Source organism: Psammomys obesus, unplaced genomic scaffold (assembly GCF_907164565.1).
Source record: "Psammomys obesus unplaced genomic scaffold, mPsaObe1.curated_primary_1811, whole genome shotgun sequence".
NCBI classification, from domain to species: domain Eukaryota; kingdom Metazoa; phylum Chordata; class Mammalia; order Rodentia; family Muridae; genus Psammomys; species Psammomys obesus.
This window is the reverse complement of record NW_026585894.1, coordinates 15,662,991-15,679,536: the sequence shown is the minus strand read 5'-3', so window position 1 is coordinate 15,679,536 and position 16,546 is coordinate 15,662,991. Positions and strand designations below refer to the sequence as shown.

Here is a 16,546-nt window from a genome sequence, read left to right as displayed (position 1 = left end):
CCTTTTTTTTTTTAAAGAGATGGCCACTATCACTGCATTGCTTAGCTTTGAAATGCTGTTTCCTGAACCCTGATTATATTAGGCTTGCTGTATTTCAAGAACCCTGTGGGATCCAGTGAGGACCTGTATTTGTTGGAGCAAACTGTATATCCGTAAGGTTGGGGGCAATATAGTCAAAGCACATTATGCACCTATATGAAAATGTCTTTCTTAAAATCATTTATAAATGTTAATTTAAAAAAAGACAGAAAAGAATGCCATTCACCCAAACCATAACTGGGCCACTTGGTAAAATAGTTCTGGGTACATTTTCTTTTTTTAATTTGGTTGACAGCTATCACTTGTGTCACTCACTGACAATGGAAGAAACGAAGAAGTTTGGTGTCCGGATTCCGAAACGTAGGCAAAAACCAAGAAGGACTGAATGGAATTCCCGGTGTGTCCTTTTCACCTACTTCCAAGGAGACATCAACAGCATGGTGGATGAGCACTTCACCAGGGCTCTGAGAAACCTCAAAAAGCCCCCGGGATGGAGTTTCTCAAGCCACAGTGAAAATCTGATCCTCAGGAATGGTGAGCATATTGGGAGGGAGGAGACTTTCAGTGAAAGACCAGTTTTTTTTTTACTTACTCTAGGTTCTTAGATATGTATGTGTCTGGTACAGGCAAGTCACCCTGCCTATTGAGAAACTACACTTCTGAGACAATTAAGGTAAAACGGACAGTGCTTAGTTAAATGAGCTCACATACTCATTGATTCCTTGATTCTGTTAAAGGCTGAGTTTGCTGCTCTGCACACAGTAAGAGCTCTACCCTTGTCCACTAGGAGCAGCTTATCAGGGCTATTATTATTACTATTGGCCTGAGGGCTAGAGCACTAAAGGATTCACAATAAGATAAAGGACATCCCAGACTCCTACCAGCAAGGAGTGGATATCTGGCAAGTGAGGACAGGGCCAGAGGGAGGCCCATGAAGAGTCTTGCCACATCCCTCTCTCACCCTTCACAAGGTTAAAGATGTCTGTTGTTGAAGAGCTATGTCATGATGTGTGTGTGATTCAAATACTCAAGTTTCAGGGGAAGCCATGGACCTGGAGCAGGGTCCATGGTATATATGCCTTTTAAACTTTAAGCACCTTTACCTTCATGGGTCCCTTTCTCAATAAAAAGTGCAATTTATAAATGCATTTGTATAAAAATGAATTTGACCCAGATTGGATTCCTTTTTTTTCTTCATATGTGGAGTATCCGTTTCATAATCTTTTGTTTTTAAAATAAAAATGCCTGGACCTGTAAAAGTATTCTTGGACTCTAGACACTGTGGCCCTTGTGCCTGATGGAATAAGACAGAGTGGTTCCCTTTTACCTTTTTGACATGTGCGAGTAGACTGGGGCTTAAATGTTTTCAGAAGCTCACTACTTCTGTGGACACACACACACACACACACTTTAGTTCACAAAAGGATATATGGGCCTCTAAGTGGGGCAGTTTATACAAAGTAGAAATAGAAATGTGAAGCCCCTATCTGTGGGCAAGGACATCTATAAGCAGACTCCATCATCCTGCCTTTATTCTTCAGAGTAGACAAGGCATCTGATGTGCTGATCTTAGCAGAATTTACCTCTTTCCTAGAAGTGAATTTTCTGAGTAAGCGATATGGTTTGCTCAGAGAATCTTGTGGGTTAAAGTGATGTGGAAGAACATATGGCAGTGGATACTCAATCCTGTAAGTGCTGTTTTCCAACTACTTGCCACAATGCCTGACTCATGGAAGTCGCTCAGTGAATATTGCTTGGATGAATGGAACTGTGATTTGGAGCACAGCATAATGACACAGACTGGGTATGTTGCAAAGAAAAAGGATTTGTGCTGGGGATGTGGCTTAGTTGGTAGAGTACCTGTCTTGCATGCTCAGAGCCTTGGATTTGAGTTTAAGCGCCACAAAAACTGGGTGTGGTAGCACATGCTTATAATCTTAGCATGTGGGAGATGGGGGCAGGAAGAACAGAAGTTCAAAGTCATCTTTAGTTATGTGGGCAGTTCAAGGCCACCCTAGAAGTACATAAGACCTTGTCATTAAAAAAAAAAAAATAAAGAAAGAAAAGAAAGAAGAAATATTTATTTTAGCACAGGGTTCTGATCCAAGGGGCCTCTTTATGCTGTTGTCTTCTTGTTGAGAGTCCCAAGGCAGCGCAATGCAGTGCATCACATAATAAATGATAATAAAATGTATATTATCTGGCTTTCTCCTTCTTGTCAGAAAGCCTCTTGCACTTTAATGATGTGATACCATATTTGATGTCATTATTCTTAATCATCACCCAAAGAGCCCTCCTGTAATCACAATAAACTCACTACACTTTGGCTTTCTTAATACCCCACAAGAGAGGTTAAGATCCAATGGGATTCAGTGGAGACACATCACCTTGAGTCCATAGATAAGGTCACCACAGAGAAGGGTGACTCTGTGATGCACAGCCTTCAAAGCAGTCAGCCTGGTGCCTACTCCCTGTGAGTGTGACCTTAGGGCATGTTTCCTCTGCTAGAACTGACAATTACTGAACTGGAAGGGGACATTTTTGAGAAGTCAGTGGGATAATGGATACCAAGCGGCAAGTTGTAAGGGCTGCATTTGTGGGGATGGTGCCAAAGTCTAGCACGCTGTTTTGGATGACTGTTATGGATATGATAGCCTGCATTCAAAACATTAGGGTCAGAGAGCATCACACCCTTCCTATGAGCTTTTATGTTCTGTGAGGGTTTTGCTGTGTGGCTGTTCTGGTGTTTTCTGTGTGTTGTGACCTCACCTTATATGAGTCTGGGGAATTTGGGCATAGACTTATTTCTTAGGCAAACTAACTTCCATGGTGCAAAGAGAGGTAGGGGGCTTTCCCTTTTTCACTTACCTCCATGGCTATTGCATTTTCCTTGTGACAATCTCACAGACCCCCTACACGTTGTCTCATGAGGTTTTGGGCTAAGCAAGTATTTCCTCAGCTGACTGAACAACTGAAGGAAAGACTGTTTCTCTCAAGGCCTTTCTTACCATAGCTAGGAGTCAGCTTTCTCCTAAGCCTGGCTGTCTCAAGGAAGGGCTCAGTGAAAGAAGTTCAGGACAGTAGATTTTCTCATCGGTGGTGTTACAGGACACACAGCCTGCCTCAGACATGATGAGAATCTATGCAGCAGCTTTTCATTACTGACTGCTGCTTGGTATTCTCTTAACTCCTTCAGACCAACCCCAAGCATCCCAGCACCAGCTCAGCCAGGCAGAGGAGAACAGGCTGCCATTCATAGGCACCCATAGGAGATTTACCCACATTCTAGTGGCACTTTGTCAAGCCAAATATGCAAGACCCAAACACAGAAACTTATATGGCAATGCCCCCAAATCTCCTGGCTTCTTTCCCCAAGTCAGAGGTTTTTTTTTTTTTTAATTATATGTATATAATACACAGTGGCTATACTTTTAAAAGAAAATAACTGAAGAGATCTTTGAGTTATCTCCTCTTTTAAAGGATATTGGAGACTTCAGAGTCAGTATCTGGGGAAGTTTTAATAGATGTGATGTCTTGAGCCATGGTATGGTCCTGGTGCTTATGGGGCTTGTCTTAACTGGCATTTTTTCCTGTTCTCCTCCTCCTCCTAGCACAAGTCCCAGGTGCTTAGACCTGGGAGCATGCCCAAGGGCTGCTAGGAGAAGGTGATGGGTGGTGACCTGAACCAGCACAGGTCCTTCATACTAATTTTTAAGGGCTTCCTATCTGCTCTTGTTAATGGGGGGGAAAAAAAAAAGAAACACAATGGTTCCCATCTTGTGGAGAATATCTATGTAAGATACAGTCCTGCTACTTGCTTATGGTCCCTTAAGTACTGATGACATGGTGCCTTCATTTCTAGTAAGAGAAAGGAATTGTGCCCATGTGTGTCTCTAACCTCCAGAGGTACCCAATACCACACCAAAACAACTGCATTTACTGTATTCCTCAAAATCGACCACAGTTTAGACAGTCTTCAAAGATGAGCGGGCTGAGTATGGTACACACCTGCAACCCCAGGAAATGGGAGACTGTGAGAAGATGACTGTGAGTTTGAGGTCAGTGTAGGCTATGTGCTAGAGTATTTTTTTTAAGGCAAGCAAACGAAATCTATGGTGCTTACCTTTAAGAGTGAGGTCAGTGACTAAAAGAGCACCTGAGGGGATGTGTTTGTGTATGTATTTGCACATACACACATATGTATATATATATTCATGTGAAGGCCTTCGGCTGGAATCTGTCATATGGTTTATAGTATTGTATCTTCACACTAATCCTATTGATTATGGTCCCCATATTTCTGATGAGGAAACTGAGGTACATAGTCTAGTCACCTGTACAGAATCTTACCACAAAGGTAGGATGGCCTCTGCAGTGCTGTCAGCCATTCAACCTGAAGATACCAGGCCACATTTTGCATCTGAACTCTTTTTGTTATGAAAAGGAACATGGACATCTAGCAAACAGAGAGTAGGTGCCCTGGGGCAGTGAGTAGGAAAGAGAGGATAAGACTGAGCAGGCCTCCTCAGTGTTCCAGAATAGAATTGTCTGTCTAAACTGATCCTCCAGTTGTGGTGTGGTTTTGTCATTAGTTAGTGTCAAAGAGCATGCATTTTTGTTCTTAGAGGAAATAAAATAATGGAGGAACACCAGTCACACTGACAAAAAGCACAAAGCCAATACGTGCAGGCTGTGCTGGCCAAAAGTTAGATTTTCCTACTGCACAGTATGTATATGTGTGTGTGTGTGTGCGTGTGGTGTGAAAGAGGAAAAAGAAGGAAGGAGGAGAGGAAGAAAAAGGGATCGACTAAGGAAGAGAGAGAAAAGAATCAGAAGAAAGGCAATCAATTAATTCTATATTTATCTTTACAATTGTGACTCATATTTTAAATATCTATAAATCAAGTCTTTTTATGTTTTTGAATTTAAAAATCCAAAAACTTAGCTGGATTTAGTGATGTTTGCCTGTAGTTCAAGCTACTCAGGAACCTGAGATAGGACGGCTGTTTTTTTTTTATTAAATTTATATTTTTATATTAATTACAATTTATTAACTTTGTATCCCAGCTATAGCCTCCTCCCCCCTTCCCTCCCTATCCCACACTCTCTCCTTCATCTCCTTTCTGGCCCTCTCTATGTCCACTGATAGGGTAGGTCCTCCTCCCTTTCCATCTGACCCTAGCTTATCAGGTCTCATCTATCTACCCCCCCCCAACTATTAGCTAAATAGCTAAATAAACTTGTTCCTTTGCAGATTACCCAGCCTCAGGTATCTTGTTACAGCAAACAGAGTAAAATGTCATGTCAGGAGGCTACACAAATTATAGAGGGTGTGTGTGTATGTGTGTGTGCGCGTGTGTTTGTGTGTGTGTAATAAATAGCCCACCAGGGATGTTATGCCAGTTTGTCATTCCCCCAACTTCAATAATGTGTGGAAGTGCTATGTTCCCTGCTCAACTTAAAATAGAAAGATTCAATAAGGAGGTGTGTGTGTGTTTGTGTATGTGTTTGTGTGTATGTGTGTGCATACATATATTTGTAAGTGTTTATACATTTTGCAAATATACACACACAACCACACACATATGTTTGTGTGTATTCATGCACTGTAATGTTTGCGACTGAATAGATTTGTGTGCATTCATTGGAATATATAGCCAGGGCCTGCTGTGAGCCAGGCATGGTGAGAATTCCCAGGAATATCATGGTGGGGAGGAAAAAGAAGCTATAACTATGCATACTGAGTAGTGGGAAAGGATAGTAGTGAGTGAATGAGTGTATGAATGACTCAAGTATTAACTACTGCGCTGCAGGAAACAGGCAGGTTACAGCTATAGAGAGTAACAGTAAACTCCTATTTGCTGAGAGAGTGATTATATAGTTTGTGAGTCTAGAAACTAGTCCAGACTAGGAGGTCTGGCCTTCCATCCAACCACAGATGCAGGATCATTCCCTGGTGTGCATGCAAACTTTACAGTACAAGAAAGGCCTTCTAGAAGGTTCTGGGGTTTCCAAAAGTGTACGTGAGTGGGAATGGCAGTGTCTTTTGGGTAGTTCTTGGGAGTGGAGAAGGGTGGCTACCACTTTAATTTAAATAGTGAGAAGTGGAGAATAACATTTTCTGACTTTCTGGGCACTCCTGATCTTAGGAATTCTAGAGTGATGGGTGAGACTAAGAAGCGGGGTCTAGATGCTTACAGTTGAAGTGGAAAGAGTGGAAGGACTCAGAATCCCTGAATCTAACCAAGTGCTCAAATGCTCTCCACTCATTCCTGCTCTGGATTTGAGAAAGCAACATTTGAGCTCTCTTGCACATGTACCCAGAGGGAATGAAGAGAAAGCACTTGGGTAAGACTGTCACTACAGCAGCAACCTTGAGGCAGCCCAACCTATGGTTTGGGGTACCACCCTGTACCCACAGATTGACATTGCTGAAGGTGCAGTTAGTTGATCAAGAAGCCCACCCAAGGTAGGGTCTCCATTCTAGGGGCCATAAGCATCCATGTCTTGTCTAGAAAAGTGGGTCTCTCAGGCTACTCTAGAACCGTTGGGGTGCTATGACTTTGGGGTTGAAACCTCATGTTCACTCCCACATTCTCCTATCCAAACTTTATTGTGGTGCATCCAGTTATTCCACAGGACTGTGGACAATGGCACACCACCTAACTCCCATTAACCGGGACAGAAACAGTTGAGATAAATATTCCAAACCCTCTGTGGCCCTGTTTTCCACAGCTCAGACATTCAGTGAGCACCTGAGGCATATGTATGAGATCTGTAAAGCCAGTCCAGACGGAAACGGCCCCGTTGTCAGAGGCGAGGCTACGTTGATAATTTGTGCTTAGGACATGCAGTACTCCCATTAAATATGAAACACGGACACTGATTATATGAAATCAGCTTAATCATTCTGTTCCAAGGCACACAGTGCCCTGAGTTGCTAATAGCTAGAAATGCCAACTTTCAAAGGTAACATGAAGTAGAACAGAATACCTGTGCCGTATGTGATCTGGCCTCCTTTATGTTTTTCATCCGCATTACAGGAAAAGCTACAGTGGTGGATAGGGACACTCTAGCAACACTGCATTGGCCTCTGAGATGGTTTTTCATTTTATAAAAGGTCCAGTCAAATAGAACATTCAGGAGAGCTCAAAGAGGTGCCCATGAAGGTAAAGGGAACCAGTATCTCAGACAGACTCTTCTGCTAGCCAATTCTTCCTTGCCATCGCAGTCATGTTCCCCCTCCCTGCCTACCTCTCCATTATCTTAGATAGATGAGAGGCTTCAGGCTTTTAGCAGCATCTGGCAGAACTCTTTCCTTCCCCATCTCCTGCCTGAGTGGATGCTAAAAGTGGGAAAAACACCCATTCATGTTCTGAGCTATGGTAGACATTTGAGATCTCAGTAGGCTCTTATCCTAGGTACTATTAGAATAGGGACTCAAGGAGATTCCATTACTATTAGTCAGTCCACATGAACTTGAAAGGTAGAAGCAGTGTTAGATGTTGACTCCAACCATTCTGCTGTTGCAGAGTGAGGACCAAACAACTACTTTCCTCTCCAGCATTCATTACTCCTGCTCAGTTTCCTACCAGCCCAACATATGTAACTACTGCTGTCCAGTCTCTTACCATTTTCATGTCTAAGATTAAGTTTGCTAGAGTTGTGTGAAGGACCATTAAAGGTACGCAGTAATTTCTTTATTCAGTTCTGTGGAGTCCTGCCATTTGCTGTAATTAAAGTATCAACTATAAAATAGAGCTAAGCAATAGCAGCAACTGAACATAAACCAAACATTTAATTACAAAAGACTTCTTAAGGAGCCAATGTTCATGTGGCTGCAAAAATGCATGTGTGGAGCTATTCACTGAGATATCCATAATATAACTGGAAAATGTAAACAACTGAGCTGCCCACAAATGGGACACATGTTACTCCATTACTGCTGTGTGATAGAACAATATATAACCATTTGAAAACTAGTGTTTATATTAGCTATGTGCTGGTTACCTCTCAAATAACTTGATACCATTAAATACTTCTTTAGTAAATAGAGCTAAAATCCAAATTATTGCTTAAAGAAAAGAGAATGATCCCTATTTAAAAAAAAAAAAAAAGATGTTGTGCCTTTTGTATTTTACTCTAAAATGGGATGCCCTTCCATTTAGTCTTGTTCTAAATCATATCATAACTTTCTGCAGCCATTCTGGAGTCAGTCAAAATAACAAATGTTTACATTTTTATTTGAATATTTTTCTTGATTTAAGCTTGGGTGCAAGTCCTTTGGAAAGGAAGTGATGACATTAAAATTAGTAACTTGGAATAAACTTGTATTTGTCTCTATCCATTGCTGTGTGAGGTTGTTGGTTTTATTTCTTGAGACAGTGCTCTTAGATTTACTGTGCATCTCAGGCCGGCCTTGAACTCAGGCCACTCCTTCTGCGTCTGTCTCATGAGCATGAAATTATAAGCATGTAGCACTATGCTCAGTGATATTCATGATATTTTAATGAAGCAAAAATCCTGGAAAATAATATAAACATATTTAGAGGGAAAGCAGTTGATTATGGACACTGTGGTTAGTATGGGTCTTAAAAACATTTTTTATTTTCTTCAAGTCAAAAAAAATATACCATGGGGCTGGTGGGATTGCTCAGTGGGCAAAACCGTTTGCCAGACAAGACTGATGACATCAGCTCAATCCCGGGAAGGAAATAACTGACTCTGACTCCCAAAGGTTATTTTCTGACCTTTGCTATGGCCATTCTCCTGCACTTATACACACCTCTCTCTCTCACACAAATAATAAAAATTATATATATTCATGTATGTATGATATACATTAATCAGAAATAATAAACTTCTATTTTGGCCATTTGGAGAAAATACTTAATGTCTAAATCTTTTCCAGATAGCAGCATGGCCCCAAATCAGTGGCATCTCTCTTCTTGGACAAATCCACGGCCAGAAGCATCTCCAGCAAATGACTTCAGCAGCAGCAGCAGCTCAGATGAATATAGTCCTACGGCTATGGCTCTGCACCCACTGTCCATGCCCAGTGCTCCCTCTGCACATATGCAGGAGTTGTGGCAAGTCTCTTCCCTAGTGAGGCCAGAATTCCTAGAGCCTACCTTCCCTGTCTTTCCTGACAGGCATCTGGCTCCAGAAGTCTACTTTGATGGGTATCATGAGTCTCGTCTATATTTACTCCACCGGGATAGATACCTAAACCATCCTCTGCAACCTGCTGTCAGGGAGAACTACAACCTTGCCAGGATTGTCGGAAGCACGGGATTGCTCCTGAACCTGCCTCCCAGCACAGACTACTGTAAGAAACTGTTTACAGATACTTGCAAGGTTACTGCGGTTGACAGTGAGTTGAGGGACTAAGACTAATTACTGCCACTCTGGACATAGATAAGTCTGCTGCCAAGGGGCATTATATTATTTATAACTTCCATATATTTTAACTAGGTCACACTGGCATACACAGTTTAATGGCTAAAGTAGTACGTGCAGACAGCCAGACAGGCAGAGTTGGCCTGAAATAATCTCCCCAGTCTGTTGACTTGGCTTTGTCCTAGACAAAATGATGGGCTTATGCCTAAAATCATAGAATCTCATATTTACCTCCACTCCACTAAATAATCCATTTGCAAAACAGAGCTCTATGACGTACCTACAGGCTCAAACTCTGTTCTCCAAACAGGTTGACAACTTGCAATGATGCCAGACTCCTGGGCAAAAGCAAGGGCAATCTATACCAACCATCTGCTCCACACATTAAAATTCAAAGTGGCTGGAGAGGCAGCCCTGTAGCTGACTACAGAGACACCAGTGTCTGGCTGGCTGTGACTCCCTCCTGCATATTGGTCTCCTCATGCTCACTTTCCTTTGGGTTTCATCACCCTGATCACTTCCTCTTCCCCTGCACAAAAACATCCTCCAGGCTTGCTCACATTTTCTTCACTCACTCACCCATTATATAGTCAATTAATGGCTGGTAGATTCAAAATACTCATCATAAAGCAAGAGTTTTTTTGGTTGTTCTGATGTTGTTTGTATGTTTCTTTTAAAGAAAAGATAGGGAAGAATTGAATGTATTATACTTTCACCAAAATAGTGATGCACTCTGTCACAAGATTTGCTTTTCTTGTGATATACTTATTATATATGTGTGTATTCTCTCTCTCTCTCTCTCTCTCTCTCTCTCTCTCTCTCTTACACACACACACACACATACACACACACACACACACACATACACACACACACACACACACACACACACATAAAGCCAAGTCTGCATCCTCAAGTATTTTGTACTCTGGGTGAATTATTTACTTTCACAACATAATCCATACATATCTGTGGTTTAATGCATGAAGCAAACAAACTTCTAATTAAAATAGAACTCCACTATTTCCAAAGTTTGATTAGCAATATATAGATAGATTAAATCATGCAAATGGCCCGCTTAGGAGACTTCTTAAAATTTATACTATTATCTTCTTTTTCAAAAATCTTCTCCCGGATTTGGGAGGAAAATGAGACCAACTGTGTTTCTATGTATATCTATGCATACAAACAGCAGAACTCTGTTTCAACAGTTGGGTAGAAAACAGATGGCTCAGATCAGCATTTTCCAAACATAATGGCTCTCTGCAGTTCCAATCCAATTCAGCAAACCTTTAGTGAGCATCTACTGTAAGTGAGGCACATCAAAGTCAAAGGATGATGCAGGCATTGTCTATTGACAAAACTGTGACACACATTCACACACAAATGTTTATTATCTAAGTCTTATCTGGAGAAGTACTTCAAAGTCCCCTACCAGTGTTGACATCACTTGCATTCACTGGTGTCTCATAGTTCAGAAGTCACTGAGCAAGTTAAAGATCCTTCATTAGCTCTACCTGGGAGATGGGAAGAAGTTCCAACGGTTTGATGGGCAGAATCTTCTATTTTTCAGAATTTGATAAAATAAATTATGTTTTGTATTTAGAAAATAAGGGATGGGTAATCTGGGATCCCTGGAATACTACAGGCTTCTATCCCAACCTAAGGTTTCATTTCCATTTATGTTTTCTTCTTCTTTTCTAGATAATAAAATCTATGGTCTTGCACCTGCCACTGCCAGTCTTGATAATGAAAGTAAGTATGGGGTTTAGACTTTCACAGTGTAGCTCTGTGCCTTGGAAACAAACATAAAGAGTGTGTACTGTAGCAGCCAGAATCTCCAGCAGCTTACAAAAGCCTTATTTCCACGATTAGCTTTTCATAGAGACCATTGATTTCATATCCATCTCAAGGAGTCTGCATATGCACTGTATATTTTGCAAAGTTTCTTGAGCATGCTCTCATTTTGCCAGAGAAGCAATTCCACTGAATTCTTTCATCTGAGCCCTACTCAGTCAAGGTGACTCAGGAAGATGAATGAATCCATGAGGATTAGCTGTTTCAGGCATTCAGTTGTCAGCCACCCCAGGACTGATTCTATAGTCAAGAAGAACGTAATTGAGGGCCAAGGGCAGTTCTCTGGGCTCTATGCTGAATTTGAAATTAGGAGCTTCAAAATAAGGACAGGTTGGGCAGAAAGAAAAGAGAGCATCACACCTAAGTTGAAGGTTCTAATTCCAGATTTGATACTTACTAGTCTCAGGAACTTGCTCACAGTTTTTGAACTTCCCTGTGCATTAGTTGCTTCATTTATAAGACGCACATGAAAACAGTGACTACCACATAGGTGTTCTCTGGGAATTTAATGAAATAATGTGTGCAAATGCTTAGAAGAATATTTAGCTATAGTTAGCCATTTAAACAGTATAAAGTAGAATGGGAGTACAACTCAATGGTAGATTGCAGGCCCAGAGTACTTACCTAGCAGATAGAGGAAGGCCCTGGGCTTTATCTCTAAAACAGAACAGAACCAAAAGCAAAAAACATGCAGCTCATTAGAAGGCATCTTATGCCCAAAACTTACTCAAAGCACAAAAAATAAGAATGACCAGCATGGCCCTTGAGCTTAGATGTTGCATAGTGGTCACTCTAGCAGCAAAGAGACATGGCCCATGCTGCAGTCAGTAGCCAGACTGATTTAGAGACTTCTAGACTAGTAAAGCAGGATCCTTGACCACATTCCAGAAAAGAATTGCAGGATCAGTCACAATAAATTGAAGTTAGCAAGTTCTACTTAGTAGAACTAAGGAAAATACATGCTTTGGATTTGTGTAAGAACACAAAAAGAGAAGGATGGAGAGAGTCTTTTTAAATTACATTGATCAAAGGATAAAATTTGCAGCAAGATTTGAAGATTAAGCAAAGGTCAAAATTAAGTCAAGTTTAAAATTAAATAGAAAGCATAAAATTTGTGGACTCATTTCCTTTATCTTAAAAAGAATTTTCTTTTGCAAATAATATTTCACGGTGGTTCATGAAGTGCATCATTTAGATTTAAGGATGAGAAAGAGATACTGATGTAGTTAATATCAACACCACAGATAATCTGGCTTTAGGTAAGAATAGTGGGCTTTTGTTTGTTTGTTTTTTGTTTATTTTCTGAGGTTCCACATATTGAATTTAGTCAGAGGAAAGAAATGTGAAGAAAGTATGATAAATACAATTGACATTATCTGCCAGTAATATGATCCTATACTAGAACCTTGGGAAGTACTCATTTTTAATATATCCATTCAACATGGGAAAGTAAAGCTCAGACAGGCTAAGGAAGTGGCCCAACGCCACATAGCTAGGCACTGGTGAGCTAGGACTCCAACCTAGGATAATTTGATTCTAAAACTAGCCTCTTCACCATCATGTTTACCCTGTTTTTAGGAAGCCTGTCTCCAGAGAATAGACGAGATCTCTACTTTTATTAGCCTCCATCGGAAGAAGACAATTCCTTTTGCGCAATGTGATCCTGTTTTTCTACTGTGGATCCAGAAGTCCCCAAAGCATCCCCATCCCTTTCTGTCCCCGATGCTAAGAAATAGCCAATCTGGCACAAGTCCCTGCTCTCTTTTAAATTCTGCTTTGCTTTGCCTTAGCAACTGTGCCCCATGGCAGGGGTTTTCAAACATAAGCAAATTCCCAGCTTATAAAATGCAGAAAGTAGCTGCTGTGGGTAGAATGCACAGAAACTTACCTGCTGTTCATCGTTCTGCCTCATTGTGTCTACTTCCCTTTTCCTTAGAATCTGTGGGCCCTCAGGTTCCCAAGCAGTGTCCTTTGAACAAAGATGGAGCCCATGGAATTTCATAAGGCTATTCCTGAATGAATTGTGGGACCAAGCTCAGCCCAAACTGTTCCAGCCTAAACTGGACTGAGTCAACCCCACTCCTGTCTCAGAGAAAAGCCAAATAAAAATGGTGTGCAAAAGGCTCCCCTCTTCCAAAAAGAACTGGTTGAGGCTGCTGACAACCTCCATCTACAATGTCTAGACTCTATACTCTAGAGAGAATCTGGAAAGTCTACATCTGGACCTGTCCAATGAAATATTTTGCTTAGAAATTTTAGTTCTCCAGGTCTAGGTAACTAATTCAAAGGGGCATTGTTGAGAAATCTGAGATGGAAACAAAACAAAGTCCCTTGTTCCAGCATGGGCCTGCTGCTAGAGCAGAACTTATTCTAGAAGATTCAGGGCATTTCTTGATTGCACTTCCTTGAGTTTCTGTCACCCTTTGATCTGATGAGGAGGATCATGGAATCTGACATTCAATGGATGCAAAACTGGACTTTAGAGGGAGCACTTACAACCTCCTCAAGGAGCCTAACTACCATCCACAAAGCATGCATCTTGTAGCTCAGAGCCAGCAATACCTGGGAGACAGTCACTTTCTTTTAAGCACTAAACTGTTGGAGTAATCCATGTAGATACCCACAGTACCTTTTGTTAAGTTGGAGGAACAAGGTGAGGTTTGCTTCATTTCTCGAGTCTTGTAGACAGCATCGAGTCTGTACGATCTGGGTACTTGCCACATGACAACCCTGGAAGCCCCTGCCATCAATGTTCTCCATCCATGCCATACCTGCTCTTATGTAACTTCCCAGAGAGTGAAGAATAATAAAAACTATGTTTTTTTTTAAGATGCTGATAGTCTGTGTTCTAAAGATTTCCTTTTTGTCTTGGGTTGATTTGGGACATCCACTATTTCATTTAATCTTCCTAACAACCCTGAGATCAGTGTTATCATTCAGCTGCAAATCCCTGAAACTTTCCCTTGAATAAAAACACAAGCAGATGCCAATTTTCTTACTTCAATTAAGGGGGACTGAAAAACTCCATTTACCAGGAGACCCCACGTTCTTCTGACACACACAGGCAAATCTTGTTGTCCAGATCAACTGTTATTTAGTATTTGATTTAGACTTCTACATCTGTCCTGTTTTTCCAACCTGACTCCCAAAAAGTTTGCTTCAAAAGCCTTTTTTCATTCACTCTGCCAGTTTTAATATATTCCACTCTACTCCCTCACAAAATATATACCATTCTTTACACACACAGGAAGGGTAGCTGGGCTCCTTTGTACTGTATGTAGCCTCACTTAGGCTCTGGCTGATAATCTGGTGATATGCTCATGGCAGGGGGTAGGAAATGGCACTTTCCCATCAGCTTGATCAGTCTTGATGTGGTGGGAACTCTTGTAGGGCTGGAGCTCAAAAAACCCATTCACATCTCTCTCCAGTTGGGATCATTTGATAGCATTCTGGTGGGGCCTGACTGATAAGCTATGTTGGCCCTCACTCCATAATACACACCCAGTTCTGGCTTTTACAAACTAAAAGAACTGAAGCTGTTTCAAGGGGGCTGGAAATACCCACCTGTTTGAGTGATGTCTATCTCTACAAAAGCAAAAACAAAATAAAAAGTAACAAAGATTATCTTAAACCTTCCAAATAGAAGACATCATGAGTTCCCTTCCACATCCAAGATGAAATGTTTATAGACAGTATTTATGAAATTCAGTGGTTCAAATACACACAAAAGACATAAAAGTAGGAGGGAACTGCTTGGGCTGGGTGGTGGTGGTGCACACCTTTAATCCCAGTACTGGAGAGGCAGAGGCTAGCAGATCTCTGTAAGTTCCAGGCCAGCCTGGGCTGCAAAGTGAGGTCCAAGACAGCCAAGGTTACAAAGAGAAACCCTGTCTTGAAAAACCAGGAGGGGACTACTTGGAAATAAGGGTTTCAGCAGAAGGGGGAGAGGGATGAAAGGGAGATGAGAAATAAAATTCACTGTGTGTGTAAACATGTCAAGAAAATAAATAAAAGTTACAAGTAAGGAGCAATTAAGAACACTGAGTGATCTTTCAAAGATGTTAGGTTCAGTTCTCAGCACCAGTTCTGGAGGTGGCATCTGATACCTTCTGGCTTCCATGGACACTGTACACACATGGTGCAGAGGTACACATGCAAGAGAAACACTCATTTGCATAAAGTAAAAATAAATAAATTTAAAAAGAAAAGTTCCAAGTGGGAAAGCCACTGGCAGATGCAACTAAATCTTATATTTTAAACATGTAAATATATGCTCTAAAACACAGTTTTATGAGTAACAGTGAAAATGACATTAGTCCTCCACAAACTAATTACAATATATCACTTTTATCTTCCATGTAAACCATAAATGATATTTTTTTCTAACAAAAATGTCACCAGGTTAACACTTTATTGAAAATAGTTGTATAGTCTGTTATCTGTCTTGGTCTGACTCCTCCCAGCCTGTGCTACTATTTCTGTTCTTTGCCCGAGTACTGGAGGATCTGAATGTTCAGGTCCTCATGCTTGGATGGCAAGAATTTTATCCAACCCCACTTTAATGGTAATATACTGATACAGCATTTCAATGTGGTTTTGTTTAACTGATCAGAGGTGATTATGGAAATGAACAAAGATGTCATTTTCATAAGCATTATTTTTTCATATATGCATAAATGAAATCTCAAGAATCTTCTCAGTAGAAACTCCCTGGAATCTATGAATGTGACCCTATCAAAGACTCCCAAGTAATGGGGGATATGGAGCCTGAGCCAGCCATCTTCTCTAACTAGGCAAGGCTTCTAGTAGTGGGACTGGGATATGAACCCAGCCACAAAACCTTTGCCCTACAATGTGTCTTACAAGACATACTGGGGTAAAGTTGACAGAAATTGTGGGTGTGGTTAACCAATGACTGGTCCAAATTGAGGCCTGCACCACAAGAGGGAGGACACATATGACATTGCCTGGATGACCAGGAACCAGAAGCTGGATAGCCTGGACACCTAGTATAGAACCAAAAACAACTGACAAAAGAAAATTTCAATGAAGTGATTCTTATTGATGTTGTGCTATACTAATAAACTTGTACCTAGCTCAAGGGTTATCAGAGGGGTGTCATCCAGAAACTTATGGGAGCAGAAACAGAGACCCACAGCAAAACATAAGGCAGAGCTCAGGGAATCCTGTGGAAGATAGTCTCGGAGAAAGGATTGTATTAGCGAGAGGTGTAGAGGATACCACAAGGAGG

General features: G+C 41.1%; 1 protein-coding gene across 1 annotated transcript; it reads left to right on the top strand.

The window, feature by feature from the left end:
- The first annotated feature begins 359 nt into the window (after nucleotides 1–359).
- On the top strand, nucleotides 360–12,917 carry Vgll1 (vestigial like family member 1). Its single transcript, XM_055599554.1, has 6 exons — nucleotides 360–573; nucleotides 6,775–6,865; nucleotides 7,160–7,221; nucleotides 8,951–9,412; nucleotides 11,143–11,193; nucleotides 12,874–12,917. The coding sequence occupies exons 1-6, from the start codon at nucleotides 360–362 to the stop codon at nucleotides 12,915–12,917; spliced, it is 924 nt and encodes a 307-aa protein (XP_055455529.1).
- The last annotated feature ends 3,629 nt before the right edge of the window (nucleotides 12,918–16,546 follow it).